General features: G+C 36.6%; 4 protein-coding genes across 4 annotated transcripts; 3 read left to right on the forward strand and 1 right to left on the reverse strand.

Moving 5' to 3' along the window:
• Positions 1-1,309: 1,309 nt before the first annotated feature.
• Positions 1,310-1,929, forward strand: CLUP02_00126 (ribonuclease; the record flags this gene model as incomplete). The annotated part of the gene is made up of 2 exons (XM_049279178.1): positions 1,310-1,706; positions 1,817-1,929. The coding sequence occupies 2 exons, from the start codon at positions 1,310-1,312 to the stop codon at positions 1,927-1,929; spliced, it is 510 nt and encodes a 169-aa protein (XP_049135135.1).
• Positions 1,930-10,884: 8,955 nt separating this feature from the next.
• CLUP02_00127 (uncharacterized protein) lies at positions 10,885-13,442 on the forward strand (the record flags this gene model as incomplete). The annotated part of the gene is made up of 8 exons (XM_049279179.1): positions 10,885-11,048; positions 11,104-11,272; positions 11,342-11,791; positions 11,852-11,945; positions 12,010-12,089; positions 12,166-12,376; positions 12,444-12,882; positions 12,956-13,442. The coding sequence occupies 8 exons, from the start codon at positions 10,885-10,887 to the stop codon at positions 13,440-13,442; spliced, it is 2,094 nt and encodes a 697-aa protein (XP_049135136.1).
• Positions 13,443-13,703: 261 nt separating this feature from the next.
• On the reverse strand, positions 13,704-15,688 carry CLUP02_00128 (AflN protein; the record flags this gene model as incomplete). Its single annotated transcript, XM_049279180.1, has 3 exons — positions 13,704-15,298; positions 15,355-15,490; positions 15,617-15,688. The coding sequence occupies 3 exons, from the start codon at positions 15,686-15,688 to the stop codon at positions 13,704-13,706; spliced, it is 1,803 nt and encodes a 600-aa protein (XP_049135137.1).
• A 1,039-nt stretch (positions 15,689-16,727) lies between these two features.
• CLUP02_00129 (major facilitator superfamily transporter) lies at positions 16,728-17,394 on the forward strand (the record flags this gene model as incomplete). Its single annotated transcript, XM_049279181.1, has 4 exons — positions 16,728-16,884; positions 16,959-17,081; positions 17,134-17,249; positions 17,308-17,394. The coding sequence occupies 4 exons, from the start codon at positions 16,728-16,730 to the stop codon at positions 17,392-17,394; spliced, it is 483 nt and encodes a 160-aa protein (XP_049135138.1).
• Between the last annotated feature and the right edge of the window lie 3,051 nt (positions 17,395-20,445).

Genomic DNA, 20,445 nt, shown 5'->3' on the forward strand with positions numbered 1-20,445 from the left:
GCGGCACTTGATCCCTGTTTTCAAGGGGCACATATCCCCCACTGAAGCTTGATTAAGGTTAAGCAAGTTCGCTTGGAAACCGGTTGCGAGAAATGAAGATGGAGCTTCGACAGCTAGGAAACTTCTAACTTTGTTGATATGGTGCAATCAATTTGGCTCGCGGCCGGATTATTTACTGGCTTGTGCTCTATTAAATACCTAAAGTAGACTACAAGCTCCCACCTGGAGCTGCTGTATTTGATGAGTACAAACGGGAAGTACAGTCACGGGAAACCACACTGGAATCGCGAGGAAGAAGATTGATGACTTCTCCACCCACTGAATGATTACCTACGCTGATCTCCCGGCGATGGGACGAACGCGCCACGGCTGAGCTGTAACCCCATGGAGAAGGTAGCTAACGAGGCCACCTGTAAGCTTCGCAGCAGGCGCTTAAGCTGAAAGGCGGCTTTGCTTTTGCCTCTCCCCCATACAGATTGCAGCCCACCGGAGCGCAGACAAACCCCCGTGGCAGAATGATAGGGACAGCCCGAACGTTTCAAAACCCACTTCGAGGTTAAGCCTATTTTGACAGCTGGTTAAGAGAATGGTGGATCGGAGCTGGCCGCCAGGGGGGGGAAATAGGCAAAGGCGGGAAACCACAGGGAATCAGGGACTGAGAAGGACGCAACTCAAGACTCAAATGCGGGGATTTCCAACGCCGTGTGGGACGGGAGACACGGGAAAGACTTCCTCACCCGGCTTAGGAACGCTTTTTGTCTTCTTGATGACATTACACAGTTGGTGCTTGGCCCGGGATTGGGGTCGCAATGCCGTCGGTAGATGCGCCTGACTAGCGCACGACATCCATGTCCGCAACACCACTCAAAGGGTGCCGAAAGCACTGGGCACAACTTGACTTGTTAGTTCTCGACGTGTCAGCAAGCGCGCAAGTCTTAGCAGAAGGAACACTACGGTTACACTAACGAAGCTGAGTGGGAACCTCTCAAGGCTTGAGTTGAACCAAGGCGGACCGGACAGGTTTCCCATGTGTTATGGCCTCTTTTATTTTCCAGCCAACCACGTCGGCGTTCCTGGCCATGCGCGATAAGATCCCTAAAAACACCTTCCGCATTAAGGACCGGGGATCGACAAGTGGACACAGCGGAGTCGTGGACGCGCTGACACCGCTACCCTGGGAGACTTGGGACTTTGTGCTTTCGCTTGGCTGTTGCTTGCCGTACTGTAGCATCACACTGGAGTCGGGGTCCTCACAATAATTGGAAAGTCAGTTTGGCCTTCTATTTACAGACGACTTCCGTGTATAAAGATGATGAGGGTTCCCGCGATCATTGGGACTGAAGAGAAGCTCCTCAGGCCCAGTCATCCAGTCTTCGTCTCCCAGCCCACAACCTTCCCCTTCCCAACAACACCAACCACAACCGCCAAGATGCAGTTCTCCGTTGTCCTTGTCTCCCTCTTCGCCCTGGCCGTCTCCGCCGCCCCCGCCGAGATCCAGAAGCGCTCCACCACCTGCGGCAGCACCACCTACACCACCGCCCAGGTCAACGCCGCCTCCAACGCCGCCTGCACCCACGTCAAGGCCGGCACCGTCGCCGGCAGCTCCACCTACCCCCACCGCTACAACAACTACGAGGGCTTCGACTTTGACGTCACCGGCCCGTGGTACGAGTTCCCTATCAAGACCAGCGGCGTCTACACCGGAGGTGAGTTATTCCCCAATCGTCATGTGCGACATGCATCTTTGCGTGGTGCAAGCGTCGCTCGAGTGGTACTGCACTCCTTCAGAAATTCAGTTTACTGACTCTCCATCCAGGCTCCCCCGGTGCCGACCGTGTCGTCATCAATGCTTCTTGCGGCCAGGCTGGCCAGATCACCCACACTGGCGCCAGCGGCAACAACTTCGTCGGCTGCTCCGGTACCTCCTAAATGCTGGATTGAAGGACTTTGTTGGAATTGAAGGGGAGGTTATTATGAAAAGGTCAAAGGGCCTGCTTATGGGTTATGAAAATTCACTTCTGCACATATTAAGCCTGTCGAATATACATAACTGTCAAAATACTATGGCTGCGATGCTTGGGCATTTTATTTCATCGTGACGTGTTTCGCAAGTTATAATGACAACACTGTGACACAAATACTAACCTAAGGTACATGTAGGCATATAGCCAGGTTCTCCCGAATGGCTTACAGCGGCTTGTGGAATACCTATTGAATATAGGACTACTAGGTATTATTGTAGAATCTGCTTCATTCCTGTCTCCTTGAGTGATTTTTGGCGCAAATCAGCACTTTTATGCAGTTCTGAAGACATATACACTTTACCCGTGCGGGCATTTTCATAGTAAAGGTACGGACAATGGCCACATCCGCTCCGCCGGTTGCCGTCAACCACTCACAGCAGTCTCGGCCCCGGAGCGCGGGCCGCTCCGCTGCGTCCCGACACGGTAGTAAGCGGGGTGGGTGTGCCGTCCGCGGCTCGGCCGTCTTGAGGATTCCTCAGCTTAGCTTTGCGGCACATCTGTAAGGAGAATTGGGGTTTAAGGTGACGGATACTTGAATGTCTGTCTCCCTCAATCTCGATCGTTGTAATCTCAACACGTTTCCGGCACACTGAACATCATTTCCGAGTGTCTCATATTGACGTCATTAGCAAAAACAAGCTACTTAGGCTAGGGCGAGGAGTGTTCCTCAACAAGGTTGTCTTTGATTTCCCAGAGCAGACACAAGTTTCAAAGGACCTATCCAATGCGGGGTGGATCATCAGTGTGTCAAGTGCTGGTTACTACCGTTGCCGAAAGACCGGTGCTCATATCCGAATGCTTACGGCAAGGCTCGCTGCTATGATTCAGACGCGCTTCGAACTAACTTCGAAAATGTGTAAATTTCAGATCCCCGCATAGGTATTGTTTGAGATTATGAATGGGGTTTTTAGCATGTGAAAGACTGCCTGTATGCCTCCAGCCTGACACAGTTGGCCTTTCTTATTATCGAAAAGTTGTATATAGTTTTCTAGCCTTCAAGGTAGCCGTATTTCGCGAATTTCAGTCGTGCGGTAATGGATTCTCTCAGCTACCTGAATATTAATCTTACCTTAAAAGTAATTAAGGCGATGAAATATCAAATAATCCTAGAAAAATTCCCATCGTATAAGAATTTCCAAGGGAGGCCGAAGGCCAACAGATAGTAGGGTATGCCATTCCGGAGATCCCAACCCCATTCGTCTAAGATAGAGGGAGAGTTATAATAAATCATTGCTAGCGTATATAGTAAAATCTCTAATTGTTAGTATCCCTATTATAGGGTAGTTAGTTCGAACCGTAGTTAATAAAGAGATTAATTAAACTATATAAATATTTACGTAAGTATAAAAAGGAGGTTCTAACCGTAGGTTAAGCTAGTTATAATAATCGTAAATAGGGCCCTTAATTAGCCCCTACGTAGTCGGCCGTATGCCGCGGTCGAATTAAACTTCTAATTTAATACTAACTTTCTCTTTCTTTTATTAATTTAACTATTATAATTAAAAATATAATTTAACCTCGGGCCTATTTACTAAGTCGTCTCCTTTTCCCCCTTTTCTTTATTTTTTTTATATAACCTATCCCTCTATTTATATAATAACTTTTCTACTACCTATAAATTACTCTAATCCCTTATTTAGTATTATTTTTATAAAAGCGTTTATAAAGTTATTTTTATTATTAATTTAATAGATCTCAAATATCTCGTACCTTTTATATAATTACCTAAGGGCTATAATATCGATTATAAACCTCTTTTCCTTTATTATTCCTAATTTAATAAGGCATTTATATAGCGAATAAGAATTAGTATAAATAATTATTAAAATAAATAAAAAGCTAATTCGATTAGTAATCTTCTTTAGCGTCGTTAAAATTATATAAGAGAGGTTAACGCTATTAATTATATTATAAACCTCTAACGCTAGTATACTTCTTATTATTTACTTACTTTTAGTTAATAAATAATAAATTATATTACTATATATAATAAATTCGCTCTTACTTATACTCTTATTAACTAAGATAATAATATACCCTAATTACGAAATAAGGTCGTTATTATTTATATATAACTTATTAACGAAAATATAGAGCTTATTAATTATAAAATTAATTAGGTAATAAACGAGACCTCGATTAAGATTCGTTTATTACTATTTAAACCGCTTATTAAGTACCTTAACGTCTCGTTTAGTTAGATTTATAGCTTATACTATTTTAATATAATTAAAAGTTACCTCGGGCTAATAAATACTTATAATATATACCCCTCGCATAAGCTTAGCTTTATACCGCTTTTTAATATTAATTACGTTCGGATTAACGAGATTAATCTTCTTACCCTACCCCTTTTATTAAAAAACGACGGTTTTTTTTTAATTATAAAAATCCCGCTATTAAATACTAAGGGGATATTTATTATAAGGACCTCTTTTAGCTTCGTTATAAAGCCCGCTTTTTAAAGCTCCTTATCTTCCTTTTTTATAAAGTTAATATTAAATAAGCTTAATATATTATTAATTTATATTTTAATAATCCTAAATTAGTTATTTTTATACTCCGTAATTAGTAAGCACGAGTCGTATATAGAGGTAACTATTAATAATTAATTAATATAAAAATCGTAATAAGTAGCTTACTAATAAGTACCTAATTTTACGAGCTTATATAGTAACTTAAGTACTTTAATAATTATACTTTCTAAGTACTTACTAACTATTTCTTTTAGTAAATAGGCTAGGATTTTCTTTATAAGCCCTATAGCTAATTAGGTATAAGCCTAGGTAATATTATAGCTCTAAATCTTATATCCCTTTTTCTATAATAATACTATTAATACTATTATTAATCGTTAGTTATAGCGCTATATAATAAGTAATTATTTAAGTAGCGTCGCTTTTTTAATATTACTATACCCCTAAATTACGTATCTAAACTTCTCGTATAACTAAGGTATTCTTTTCCTTTTAATCTTACGAACTATTTATAATTTAAATATATAAAGGTTTATATATTTTTCTAAGTTATATAGGATAAATCGATAGACCCCTCGATTATAAAAAGTATCTACTTTAATAAAATCTAATCCCTTATATAGCTTTTTAGTAATTATAATTATACCTTCTTTATATAATTTAATTACTAGCTCGAAATTAGCTTTCTTTTTTATTATATAAAAAATATTAATTACCTCGTTATTAATAATAAATTACCGCGTTAGGGCTTACTATTATAATCTTTTATAACGTCTCGCTAGTAATATTAGTACCCTTTTAATAATTTCCTCTTCCTCGTCGTTTATTAATACTACTACGACGATTTCATTAAAAATAATTTCCTATACCTCTACTACGGGTTATATAATTTCCCCTAGCTCTTTTTCTTCTTATAAGTTAAAAATTACCTTATTAAGATTTATATAATACGGTTTAATTACTATAATTAATACTTTAAATAGCTAATCGTAATCTTTTATAACTATATAAGAGCGCTCGTTAATAAAAATTAACTTATATAGCCTAGCTTATTATTAAGTAATTTTATATTATACTCGTATATCCGAATTTAGTAATATATCTAAATTATCCCCTATATTAAGCCTATTATATATAGTAATTACTTTATTAACTTATTTTTTTATACTTACTTTGCGTAGTACCTATATTACTTTTTTAATTACTTAGGCTCGTTAGCTTATACTTAGTAACGGTAGCGAGGCTAAGGTCGTTTTTAAATATACTTTAAATATTAATAGCGTTAGTATAAGTCCGTTAGGCCCTATAGTATCGTTATAGTATTTAAGTACTATTTAGAGGTATTTATTATTAATAAAATCCGGATTTTCCTCTTTAATAATTCTAAACGCCCTTTTTAATTACTAATATACCCTTTTTACTATTTTAATATTATAATACGCTTTAACGGGTACGACTTTTAGTTATATATTATAAGCTATCGTATTATCCCTAAATTTTACTAACTTAAAACTAGTATTAGCGTCGGTTTTAATACTATTTAGCGGTCCTTAGTATATATCGATCTAGCTTTTTTATAAAGCTACTTATACTATTTTTATTTATAAATCGCAAAGGAATTGCCCTATTTAAAAAAATATAGCTACGTTAATTATATATAATACTAGCTAACTATTTAAATAGAAAATATTAATAACGATTTCTTAATTAAAATTAAGCTCATTACGTAATTTAAACTTAAATCTATATAAGCTTTGCGTATTTATTTAGTATTAGTAATATACTTTTATTAACTACTCTAGCGCCCCTATTTCGATATTATTATTACTTAATTATTTTAAGAAGTTATATAGCCTCGTAACTAATAAGTACCTAAATCTCTAATATAATCTTCTAAGCTTACTTTCCGTTAGGTAATTAATTAACTTCGTATTATTAATAAGCTTTATAAACGTATACCCCTATTATCGTTTAACTATTTCGAAGTACTTATTACTAAAAATTCTATTCCTTATATTATTAAATATAATACTTAGTTAATTTATATTTTTTAAATATAAAAAAAATAGAGTATTAATAAGTAAAATATAAAAAGCTATCGTTTTAAAGTACGTCTTTACTTTTATTATACCTAGGGCGACGATTTCCTTACTTAGGCTAAAACTAATCCTCGTAATACCCGCTATTAATATATTAAGTATTATTAATACGATCTTTTATAGTACCTAAAATTACCCTTTTTCTTTAGTTAACTATTATAATACTTTAATATTTAAGATAATCTTATAAAAATTATCTAAGCTATACCTTTTACTTATATAAAATACTTATACGAGCTTAGTATTTAAGGGATCTAAGTAGTATAAAAAGGACCCCTCTAGCTACCCCTAGATTTACTTAGTATTATATTCCTTTTTTTTAGATATTAAGAGAGATAGCGTCTTCTCTTTAATTATTAAAATAATAAGCTTTGGCCTTATTAAATTCGCCCTTTTAGCCGCTTTTATATTCGTTATCTAAGGGACCTTCCCTTACTATTTATAAATAAAAGCCTACTTATTAAGAGCTTTTATTACCCTCTATTTATTTAGCTTGGTATATCCTCTAGAAATTAACGGGATAAAAAAAGAGTAGTTAATATTATTAATTTCGTTATAATCTAATTCGTTAATATAGGGGGTAAAATCTTTTTTATTTTCCGAATTTCTTATAGGGGATATATACTTTAGGCTACTATTTTAATTACTATTACTAAGTTCCGTACCCCCGGATTTACTTTTATATATAATAAAAAATTAATTAAACTAATAAAAGCTAGTTTTACTATTTACTACCCTTAACCTTTTATACTATTTATATAATTTAATATGCTTTTCCTTAGAGTAATTACTTAATTAATATCTATCCTTTTTATAAATATAGTATTACTTTTTTTATTACCCTATTTATAAATTAAATCTCTACTTATTTAATAAATCTGGGCCTCCTTATTAGTAATTACTATATCTAGCCTCTTTTCCTTTCTTATTATATATTCGATTAACCTAATATTATTAATAAGGGCCGTTATAAATTTAAAAATAAGTTTAGCGCGGTATTCTCGTTTTAATATTAAAGCTAAATCTTAGCCTTAAGTAAAGCGTCTCGTAGTTTTTAAATACTTAATATAAAGTTATTTTTACCTCTAGTATATACTAAACTATAGTATAAAAATATCTAACTTTCTACTTATTTATCCTCTTATTTAGCTAGGTTTTCGCTAGCTTATTAATTCGATTAATAAGCTCTTTAAAAATCTCTATTTATAATTTACTTTCTATTATCCTAGCTATAAATATAAAAAAAATCGCTCGTAGCTTAAATAAGAGCTCTAAGTTCTTATTATAAGTCTTAAAGCGGCTTCGGATTACGTTAATTATATTAAAAAAGTCGTTTCGAACGAAATTACGTACCGCTTCGTAATAATAATTAAAAGCTTTACTTATAAGTATAATATTAATTACTAAATAATACTAATATTCCCTAATTCCGACTTTTTTATAATAATTATAAAACATCGTTAGGGTTTTTTATAAAACCTTATATTTCCCCCTAGAATATAATTTCTTTTTTAAAAAGATCTTTTTAAAGTCTATAAATTACCTCGTATTTACTACTAGATTTTTAGTATTTATATGCGATCCTTACGTCGCTACGTACTATTAATAACTTCGGGTCGTCTACTTCCTTTCTTATTAACTAATTAGCGCCGAATTTCGTATTAGTAATAATAACGAGTTATAAATTAAAATAAGTAAAATTATTAATTATCGTACTTTTAGTACTATATTTTACCCTAATATATCCTTTTATAATAATAAATTTTTATTAATAATTATAAAAAGGAAATCTAGGTCGTTTACCCTTTTTCTAAATTTATTAAAATAATTATATACTCTATCGACCTATACTTAGTTCTATAGTACGAATTCCTTTTTTATAATTATTACTATTAATATTTCGTATAGCTCTCGTAATTATAATTACGTTAATAATACCCCTTGCCTATAAAAAAATCTATTAATTATTTTCGTAATTCTTAAGCTTACGCTTACGAACTATTTATTTAGCTAATAACTAAGGTTATTTATAATCTCGTAAAATAGGGGTTACCCCTATAGCCCCTTTTTTTTATAAACCTTAGTTAAATAAATTAATATTACGTTAATTTACTTACCGTTAGGCTAATCTATAATTCTATATATTTACGTCCTTTAATAGTCCGGGTTAATATTTACTTATTTATAAAAGATTAGGATTCTATTTAAAATCGGGTTTCGTCCTTTTCTTCTTTACCCTAACTCGCTAAGGGTTATATTTTAGCTTATACTTATATTAATAATCGCTAATATATTTAATTTTAATAAGGATATATTTAATCTACGCACTAATTATAATAAATCCGTACTTTTATTACTTAACGAATTTATTAGGGTCTAAGAAATTCCCGCTTCCTCTCGCCGTCTTATTATTACTCTCGTTTTTACTATTTTTAATAATTATTACTACCTTTCTAAATTACTAACTATCGTACTTACTAAGATCCTCCTTTTTATTTAGTATAAAAAGGTAGGTTTTAGTAGTTCCTTTTTATAATAACAATAATAGACGTTTATATTACTATAAAAAGATATAGTAATTAATCTCGGGATTTTTACTAATTACTAATTTTTACTATCCCGTATACTTCTAGCCTCTTAAGCCTTATACTCTTTATAATCTCTAAATAGCTTCTTTCTTTAACTTACCTCCTTTAGGGTAATATTCTATAAAAATAATTAAAAATAAACACTAAGTAGCTCGTAAAAGAGCTATATAAGCTATTAAAAACTATATAGGCTATTAAGTATAGTTAATAAAGTTAAGCCCTTTTTTTTATAAAATCGTATATTTTAAAAACTTATTAAAAATACTTACTTATCGCTCGTATATAATAAAGTTAGATATTTTAAAGATTTTATTTTTTATAGCCTCTTAATACCCTATTTTATATTTTTTAAATACTCTTTTTCTTAGCTTAATTATAATTAAGTAATTATCGCTTACTAACGATCCCTTTTATTACTTAGTTAACTTTTTAAAATTAATAATTTTATATTAAGAGTTAATATAAAAAAAAGCCCTTAAGTAGCCCTCTAAAAGACTTTTTTCTTTTCTTCTTAGATCCTCGTTTTTTTAACCTTTTTTTAAATTAATAATAACTTTAATAAGAAGTTATAAAACTACTTTAGGGTAGCTACCTTCTTTTTAAGTTAATTTCTAAAATCCGTAATACTTTTAATTCAATATTATTAAAACCTTTAAATCCCCTCTTTTTTTATTAAACTGTCCCTTATATTATATTCTTAAGTAATACTTAAGAAATAATTAGGGGAGCTACGAAGAGGTTATTTAAATTACGGGCTTAAGGTCGTACTTATAAAATCCTTATAATAATAAACTTTTTTATATACTATAAATCTCTTAGCTTAATAACTCCTATAAGGTTACTTTTATTACTAAGTAAAAATATTTACGTTTAGAGATCCCCTTTTTTAATTATATAATACTCTTTTATATTATATTATTAAGCTCGTTCGTCGCGCTAATTAATTAAATAAGTAGTCGTTATATAAATATTTCTTTTTATTAATTTAATTAGTTAATTTCTAATCGCAGGCCGGCTATAAAAAAGTTATTTAATAAAAAAGCTACTTAGGGCGATAATAAAAAGCTAGTTATTTAAGTAGTTTTATTAATTAACGTAGTTTAATATAATAAACGTCGACTTCTTATAAATAATAAAAGGCTATAATTACTTAATTCCGTATAGTATTTAAGAATTACTTCCTTTTTCGTTTATTTCTATAAAATTGATTAATATAAATCTCCTATTCCGTATAATATTAAGAAGTTATCTTTTCTACGTAGCGAAATATTTTACTAATTTATAATAATAAAATTTAATTACTAATTAGTATTAATATCCCTATTATAAGGTAATTAGTTCGAACCGTAGTTAACGAAGAGATTAATTAAACTATATAAATATTTATATAGGTATAAAAAGGAGGTTCTAACCGTAAGTTAGGCTAGCTACGATAATTATAAATAGGGCCCCTAATTGGCCCCTGCGCAGTCGGCCGTACGCCGCGGTCGAATTAGACTTCTAATCCGACACTAATACAGCCTAGACAGCAGCATAAGCACTTCCGAAGCTTGTTTCAAATCAAAAAGCTGTGCAAATCAGATTTTGGGAGATGGCAGACGACTTATAAACCAGTGGCAGGGGAACATCCACTGAACATCTTGGCCTGTCCGTATCATCTCACTCACTTCTCTGGAGAGAAACTCTGCCCTTAACCATGGCATCAGCTACTAGTGATGGTCAGCCGTTCATCTACCAGACCCAGCTGCCTGAATCACAATCACAAGCACAGTCCAACTTTGCAGACTGCGCCCACAGGACAGAAAAAACCACTAATACCAAGCGTATCATTGTCTGCTGTGACGGAACATGGAACAACTCGTCGGTCTCCCAAGTACCTCACCACTTTTCTGTCGCTGATTCTGATACTCCATAGTAACAAGAGGGGAGGCATTCCTACTAACGTGGCCCGCCTGTCGTCTGCCATTGCCCGCAAGTGCTGCACGGGCATGCCGCAGGTCGTCTACTACCACCGAGGAGCCGGGACTGAGGAATCTAAAGTTGCCCAGACTCTTGGTGGAGTTTTTGGGAAGGGCATCGTTCAGGTCAGTCTCCCTTTGCAATGTCTGTCGTGGGGTGACGGCTATCGCTAACCTTTCAATGCCGTCGCTCAGGACATCGCTGATGTTTACCGCTTCGTGTGCGATAACTATAACCCAGGAGATGAGATTTTAATTGTCGGATTCTCCCGCGGAGCCTTTACCGCGCGATCGGTCTCCGGATTGATTTGCAATCTTGGGCTTCTGAACCGCGTCGGCCTATCACAATTTGGGGCAATCTTCCACGACTACCAGACCTTCCCCAATTGGAAGTACCCGGGGAGCTTTGACAAAGACGAGCATTTGGTAGGCTTTACGCTTACCAATTTCATGCGCCGTAAGAAACAAAAAGCTTCTGAGAACGACAAGGTCGAGGAACGTGAGAGTGCTGCTCTAGAAGACGAGTTGAACGAGGATAAAAGAGAATTCTTCGAGAAAATGACCACATATCGTGAAAACAGGAAGGGCTATGGACCAATGGATCTCCGCAAGATGGCTAGAGAATACAGAAACAGACTTGAAAAGGTAAGAAGAAAGCTGTCACCTTGGTCTGGGAATCAATTCACTGACCATTGTTTTCACCAGCACGGCATGGTTCTTACCAAGTGGGAGACTCAATTCCGAGATGGCCAATTGGGCCTCTTCCCGGTCCCTACGGACGTCAATGTTAGAGCAGTTGGTCAGTCTTCAAATCCTATACCCCGCAAAGAAAGAGAAACCCAGTCTGATTGCCCTTAACTCAGCTGTATGGGATACTGTTGGAAGTCTAGGTTGGCCAAAAATGCCCTGGGAGAAGGTCCGCATAGGCCGCAGCGCTGATGAGGTGAGTTCAAGCTTTCTTTAGTAGCCAAAAAAACTGGATCAATTCCTTTTCTGAGAAACACGACTGACACAATCAGCTTCGATTTGCAAGCCTCGACGTCAATCCCAAAGTGGACTATGCCTTCCATGCTCTCGCACTGGACGAATGGCGCACCGCATTCAAACCGACATTGTGGGGCAAGGACAATAATACACACACGCAGCTTCGACAGGTATGGTTTCCTGGCAGCCACAGTAACGTCGGAGGAGGCTTCGAAGACCAACAAATCGCCACTATTGCACTTGCTTGTAAGGTCTCCCGTCTTCTAATGACTGAAATATACCGTCGCGGATGTCAGCTAACAGCATAAAATAGGGATGGCGGACCAGCTTACCTCTGTCGGTGTTGAGTTCAGCACGCCTGAGATGAAGCGGCTTTTCTACACCCTCACCCCTGGTGTCGAACCTCGACCATGGGCAATGGGAAAAATTTCCAATCCCGGGAAGGCCACTTCGATCCCTGACGAAGCATACAACGCCATTTGGTACCCGTGGCAAAAGTTGAAGGGAGATAACACTGTCTTGGGCACACGTACTCCGGGCTTATACAAGACCGACGATGGGAAAAATAGGCTCGTGAATCCTAACCAGCTCATTCATCCCTCTGTACGCATCCGATATCTCTACGACGGCAAAGGTCTCGATGACGTTGGGGTGTGGGAATGCGCAGCCTTGATGAAAAATGGGTTTAGACTCGAGAAGAGTACAGAGCCACTTAAGATCGTCGACCCATACCCCAAGACTCCTATTGCATCGTCATACGAAACGCTCACGGGCACCGTATCATCCGTCCACGGCGGCCATACTATGGACCTCGAATCCCACAAGGGACACACTTGTTGTCCATCAGGTGCCGTTCGAAGCCGACCTCTGCCTTCTGGAACAAGCCGAGAATCACTGGGTTTGGACCCGGGATAACGCAAAAGAGGGTGCGCGAATTTTGCACGAGGAGCGAATCGGAATCTGGGAACGTCTCTTCATCGACATCAATCACAAGCTGGTGTTACGCCAAAAGCATGAGGAATTGAAGAGGGCCGAGATCAAAGCTAAGCAGCCTGAAGAGAAGCAGACCTGGGGACAATGGTTCAAGGAAAAGGCAGAGACAGCCAAGGGAGCTGCTGGAAAGGCGCTCAATAACACCGTCGTCGGGAGATTCCTTGGGCCATCCGCCAGGCTCAAGCCTTTGGACTACCCCAAACATTTTGGATACCATGACTTCGTTTCTTGGCAGCGAGGTGATGTCAGGAAGACGCGGCTGCAAAATCCTTGGGAGAAGAGTAACAAGGCTAGAGCATACCAAGCTGACAGCAAGTGATGAACGTAGATTAGCTACTCTGAGCTTGGAGTTGGGGAAATATTAGTCTACCGATGAGAAGCTCTTTCCATCGCACACTGATAGCCTGGAAATCGACCGCAATATCAATGAGTGTTGCCCTTCTATTCAAATTCTGTAATTGACATAGTGGGATCTGACCTCTGAACCGATCTTGCAATTTCTACGACGTCCCCATCCGCCTGATTGAAGGAAATTAAGCAGGAAGTCCGATTGAGCCATCTCGCGTTGCAAGACCTGACTTCATGTTCTCTTCGCATAGCTCACACGACAAGGAAAGAAGCGACTCGGATTGGCTGCTCCCCCGCGACTCACCAAATACACAGGATCCCCATGATACTTCTCTGTTTGCCCGGTCTCTTCATACGCAGGTTTGAAATCAAATTCTCTCGCAGTCAGAGCACACACCATCTTGATCTCAGCCAAAGCCATCTCTTGCCCTATGCAACTCCTGGGTCCTCTCTCGAAGGGACGCCAACCATTGGCAGGAGGTTGCAGAGGGTCATCTTTTTCCTTCACCAACCAACGGTCTGGGAGGAACTCGCTTGAGCGGAACCAGTACCGTGAGTTATGATGGATTGCGTAGTGGCTGACATAGACATTGCATCTTTCCGTTGGAAGTGACCTCAGAGCTGCTACAGGTTTCTCCCTCGTATCAGTCTCTGAGGTATCAGAGAAGGCCTGAATGAAGACATTGAAAACTCGATTGCCCAGTCTCTGAGTTGCTCCGGGAGGGTAAATGCGCAAGGACTCTTTGATGACGGCAGTCGTGTACGGGAGCTGATTAAGAAGCTTCGGCTGAGAGGCTATCAGGCCCGCTGTTGCCTTCAAGTCGGAGCCAAAGACATTGTCGTGCTCAACTCGAACGCGTGCCAGTACTTCTGGGTGCTGCGACAGGAGATTGGTCATGAAAACGATCGATGACCCGGTTGTGTCATAACCTGCAAGCATCATAAACTTAATCTGTGACCGAATAACATCGGGAAGTATTCGCAGGTGGCCTTGGTCTTGTGGTGCATTGGCGGCATCCAGTATCGAGATGGAGTTTGTTTGTTTGCTCTCGGCAGCTTCTGAGTTCTCCTTTAGTACTTTCTTGATGTACGAGTCCATCCGCCAAGTATTGTAGCATTGTACAAAGGGCCTGATGAAGTTAATGTCCCTCAGTAGCGAAGTGCCGCGATAATGCAGCCAGCTGAGCTGCGAAGCCATCGCGGCGGCAAAAAGGTTGTAGCCTGCCTGACAATGCATATCATGGCCCATGATAGCCTTGCTTGAAAAGTCCATGGTAAGGTCGAGAGCCATCGGACTCAGAGAAACCACCTCGTTCCTGTTTACACATCGGCGTAGACGATCACAGAAGACCCCAGCTATCTCAACCAAACTGGGCACCAGTCCGGCGATATTCGCGACTCGAAAGCCAGGGCTGAAGATGTTGTGCCAGAATTTCCATTCGTCTCCTTCCATAGTGTCCAGATCGTAACCACCTGTGAGCGGTTTCAGGAACTCTCGCTGGCCTGGCTCTTTCGGGAGAGATTGACCTTGTGCCACCTGACGAGCCCCATCTGGTGACAGAACGACCAGCATGGGCTTAAAAAAGGGCCACTGATCCAAATAGAAGGCCTGATCGAGATGTGGATAACGCAAGCGAATTTCATGGGCCAGTGCTGCCGACGGCATGATGTCAGGTGGTAAATCTTTCAGGATCCTTCCGATTAGTTTGAGATGGCCCCAGATCGGATCATGAGGGGGCATTGGCAACCCTTGACGCTGAAGTGACCTGAAAAGGTTGCGGGCGTTGTACAAGGAGTAAACAAAGTAGAGAGTAGCTGGTAGACAGCCTGCCCCTAAGGTTTGCCAGGCCGATGATAGGCTCATCTTGTTCATGATGGTTTACGTGCGAATGTGAATAAGTTGTGAATAGCTGCACAAGTGGAAGGGGCTAATGTACTGGACGGGTCAAGCGAGATGAAAAGCACGCAACCCCAACGAACATCGCTGGGTGGCTTTTGAAAGGCGCGGAGCTTCTGCGACTATGCTCAGACACTCGTGGAGCTACTGCGACTTTCAATCTATCGGGAGGGGGTAAAGTTCACCTTGTCAACCCCGCGTTGAAATCATAAAGCTTAAGCTTTCCAACATGAAGCATTGTACCGTACAGCGCCACGAGCTCGTGTTCGGTATCGTATCAAATGATCCGGTAAGAGCCTAGTCTGATTCGCTAATGGCATGCTGAATCGTCAAAAGATCAGATGAAGTACGGAGCGACCGGTGTGAGGCGGTGGTCATTGTTTCAATGTCGATTGACTTAGCACAATAACGCAGCATTGGAATGAAATAATATGAGAATAAAACTCAGCACAGGAATCACATTATGTATTCAACTACGGACAAGTCTCATGGATATGTTTGTAGTTCAAAAGACTAACAAAATATTCCCATACAGTTGATTGCTTCGATCAAACGGAACGGTCATAGTGATCGGAATGGGACTTTGGAAAGCACCAAATCATATTTCGAACGACCTCAGTTAGCAAGCTCCCGTAGTGCTGAGAGCACGCATGGTCGAATGTCTATGTTGGCTTGTGGCGTTTGTTAATAAGGGCATTGACGCCATGTTCAACTGCCTCGCCATACATAAGGTACGGAACGAATACAAGCCTTTGCACGTTCAAGATATGGTGCAAATTTTGAACGATTCAAGCCAAGAAGATCCTATTCCGTTCGAGTAATATCGTAGGAAATGCCCTCTCAAGCCCCGCTCAATACTTGTTCACGCATTTCGCGATTAATAAACGCGGAGTTTTGCCGAAATATCAAGCACGCCATTATATGCCTGCCTTTCGCCGATATCATTGGTGTTTACGGACTTGCACCTGCACACTGATTGTAGGTAGGTACCCTACCAAAAGAAACAATTCAACCCATGTTTCCGACATCGGTGGCTCCTAAAAAGGCGGTTGCCTTATCGAAATGGTGCACCGGAAACTTGGCTACTCATTGGTCTTCCGATACCTGGGAGGTAAACGGAGGTTCTGTGGCGTTACATATCATGACTAGTAGACGCACTCTGACTTGACTGTCGATGTCGCCATGAGACCCGCCGAAGACGACAATCAACCCGACTTCCGAGCCACAGGATTTGAACAAGGAGTCACAGACACAGGGCTTGTAGATAAGCTCACAGATTTCCGATGCGAAAAAGTAGAGAGTGCAGGTACATGCCTTACGGCACATTTAGTCTCACGTTCCATCTCTCGTCTGCATACAATGTCGCTTCCTGACGAAAAGAATCCCAAAGATGCCTTCGTCATCGGCGAAAGCGAAAACGAAGCTCATGATGGAGTCAAAGTCCCTTATCATGTAGATACCGAGAGGTCAGTCTACGTGGACTCCAAGAGGACGTGGAGATCATTCTTCTGGTCGAGTAAGTCGCTTGAATTACCAAGTCAGAAAGAAGTGATAGAGAATCAAGTTGCTGACTTCAATTTTCCATTTTAGCACTCGATGTTCCCAAAGATGAAGCACGGTTTCTGACCAAGCTCGATTTGACACTCATATCAGCATCAGCTCTCGGCGTTATGTGTCGCTATCTTGATCAAGTCAACATCACGAATGCTTTCAGTTAGTGTTCGGACCTAGTTTTATTCCTGAGCTTTCCTAAATATCGCTCTAGACAGTGGAATGAAAGAGGATCTTTCGTTGTTCGGAAAAGAACTCAACTACGCCAACGCTATTTGGAGTGCAGCATACGTGTTCGGACAGATACCGTCGAACCTACTTCTCACCCGAGTGAGTTTTGACCACTCCACTTTCGAAGAAGATTACACATATGTTGATAACATCTCAGGTCAATGCTCCTCTTTACATTGCATTTCTCGAGTTTGCCTGGACAGTCTTCATGTTGGATTACGAGGCAGAAAAGGGGCCCTATTAGGTAGTTAGGTAGGGGTAGTAGGTAGGCAGTCTGGGCCCGTGCAGACGGACCCTTCTACCTACCTATACCTACTAAGGGACCGCGGGCTCTGCCCACGATCTTCCCCTCTTATATATACGTAATAGACCTATACTAACCTATTAACCTAGTTATAATTAAAAGGTCTAACTTACTTACGTATATATTAATACTAATTAGTAATTAAATTATATATATATTTTTATCATAGGTTAATAAGGATATAACTATAAAAGAAATAGCCTCGACCTACCTCGCTAGCTATTCTAATTTATTAACTTAGTTCTATTTATTTAATTAATAATAAATAGCCTAGTTTATACTACCTTAGCTCTCTTTTATTATTACTAGCTAACGACTAATTAACTAGTCGCGGGCTATTAAGAGCGCGCTTTATTACGTACGATCTTTTTTACTAAGACTATTATTATAAAAAGATTAACTACTTTATTATTATTATTAACTTTATTTTTATTATTAATATTATTTCTACTAGCCTTATTATTATTAGTAACTTCTCTTTAATCGAACTACTCGTAAAGGAATTTATTTTAAATATATTATAACTAAGCACTACTTTAAATTAGTAATAAGTAAAAGGAGATTAATTACTAAAAGATTAATCTAACGATCGCTAGCGTACTAGCGCTTAATAATAATAAGACTTTTAGAATTATAAGTATATTAATAGCGAATCTTTTACTAATAGCGAAGTATTTTAAAATACTAAGGAAAAGAAAAGATTTTAATAGTAATAATAATAGGGATTTATTTTATATTATTAATAAATCTACCTCTTTCTAACTTAATAAAAGCTCTGAGACTAAATTAGTAAAAATAAAGTACGAGAAGTATTAAAAAGAATTATTAATTAGTAACTAACGGAATCTTCTATTTATTACTAGAAGTACGGTTATAAAAGGCCTTTTTTTTTTACGACCTTTTATTAACCTTAATAACTTTCTATTTATATACCTTATTAAAAAAATAGAATTTTTTAATTAGTAATAATAGCCCGCTTATTACTATTAAAACGATTATTACGACCGATTTACTATTCTATTTAACCTAACTAATATTATATTATAATTATAATATAACAATTATATCCTATAATAATCTTTTATTATATAACTTATTTTATAAATATATTATAGTAACTACCGGCCCTAGTAGTAAATAAGAAGGGTTTAACGATTAGTTAATATTATTTTTAGCCTACTTATATTTTTAAATTACAGAACTATATTTAATTCTAATTCGCTAGTAGGACTACGTTAACTTAACTTAATAAGGCTTATTTAATATTATATTCGCTTTTATAAACGATAAAAAGCTTAATATTTTTATTTTTTATATAATAAGATATTATTATCGAGACGGCCTAACGGGCGAGGAGCTATAAAAGGACTTTAAAACTAATTTTTAAAGCTAAGAAGTAGGGGACTTTTTAAGAATAAAAAGTGCGATTTTTAAGAAGCTAAAAGACTTTTTTATAAATAATAGTATTAATTTAATAATTAGAAATCGTAATTAAATAGCGGAAAAGATCGCTAGTACCCTTAATACTTAATACTTCCCTACTTAGACTTCTAAGGAGATCGTAGTTTATTATAGCCGTACTAAATATTTTAATATATTATATTACGATCCTTATTTTTTTTATTTACTATTCCCGTAGTTAGTAAGTATTAACGATTTTATTTAGTAAGTTAAAAAGATAGTAAGGGAATTTATATAACCCTAACTTACTTAATTTTAATAGTTAAGATTCCGATTTTAACTTTATTATTAACTAACCGATTTACTACCTCTTTAAAAAAAAAAGGAAGAAGAACTAGAAAATAAAGTTATTATTACTTAATAACGAAATCTACCCCGTTAAATATTATATTTTAATATAGAAACTAAAGATAATATTATGCCTAATACTTACTAATTAATTAACCTCGCTAAGCTTTATAATAATAAGAATAAGTATAGTAATAAGAAGTACGATATTTTTAATAAAAAGCTTCGGATCTTTAAAGTATTATATTAATAAATAAGAATTAGTAAACGATACTATTCTAGTATTTTCCTAAATATACTTAAAAAAAGGGCGTTAACTTTTTATTTTAACTAACTTAATAATATTTTTAACCCGCTTAGTTTCGATATAATATATTAAAGGACCTAGGAGTACTTCGAGCTATTTATAAGTTATTAAAACTACCTCGCTAAGCTCTATAACTTCTATTAGTATTTTATAATTTATAAAAACTTAAGTAAGTCGAACTAATAGATTTTATAAGTATTAATTAACTATATTATAATCTTTTATAAAGCACTAGCTACTTAGGGATTTATTTTTAATATAAGTAACTAACTCCTCTATTACGTAAGTAGTATATTAGAATATAGACTTATTATACTTAACCCGGTACTTATATTTATTAATATTTATTACTAACTTAGTATTTTAATTAATATTATAGAGAGAGAGCGCGATTATAATATGTAGTAATAGTATTTTTAAAATAATATTTATAATAAAGAGGTCCTTATTACTTACTAGACCGACTGTACTTATAGTGGCTTTAATAAAGAGACCCGATTTAATAAATAGAATTAACGTAGCCGCGGTATTATTAATAAAAAGTATTTTATTTATTATAAAACCGGCTATTAATTAACTAAGTACTTAGAAGAAGAGCGACGTTAGGTATATAAGAAGTATAAAAATAGTAAGGAAAGAAATAAGAGATTTATACTAAGTTTATATTTATAATTCCTCGCTTTTTATAAAGGAACCGCCCTTATTAACGACGATAATAATAATATTATAATTTAATATTTTAATAGCCTCGACTTTAATTATAAGGATAATTACGAGGACGAAGTTTAGATTTTAATAATATATTTTATAACTATTACTAGCGGTAGAACCCTTGTAAATATCCTCGCTACTTAGGTAATAAAGTATAGCCTTATTAATATTACTTTTATTAACGAGTTAACTAAGCTTACGGAACTAATAACCTCTTTTTTATT

The sequence above is a fragment of the Colletotrichum lupini genome, chromosome 1, assembly GCF_023278565.1.
Source record: "Colletotrichum lupini chromosome 1, complete sequence".
Classification (NCBI taxonomy): Eukaryota; Fungi; Ascomycota; class Sordariomycetes; order Glomerellales; family Glomerellaceae; genus Colletotrichum; species Colletotrichum lupini.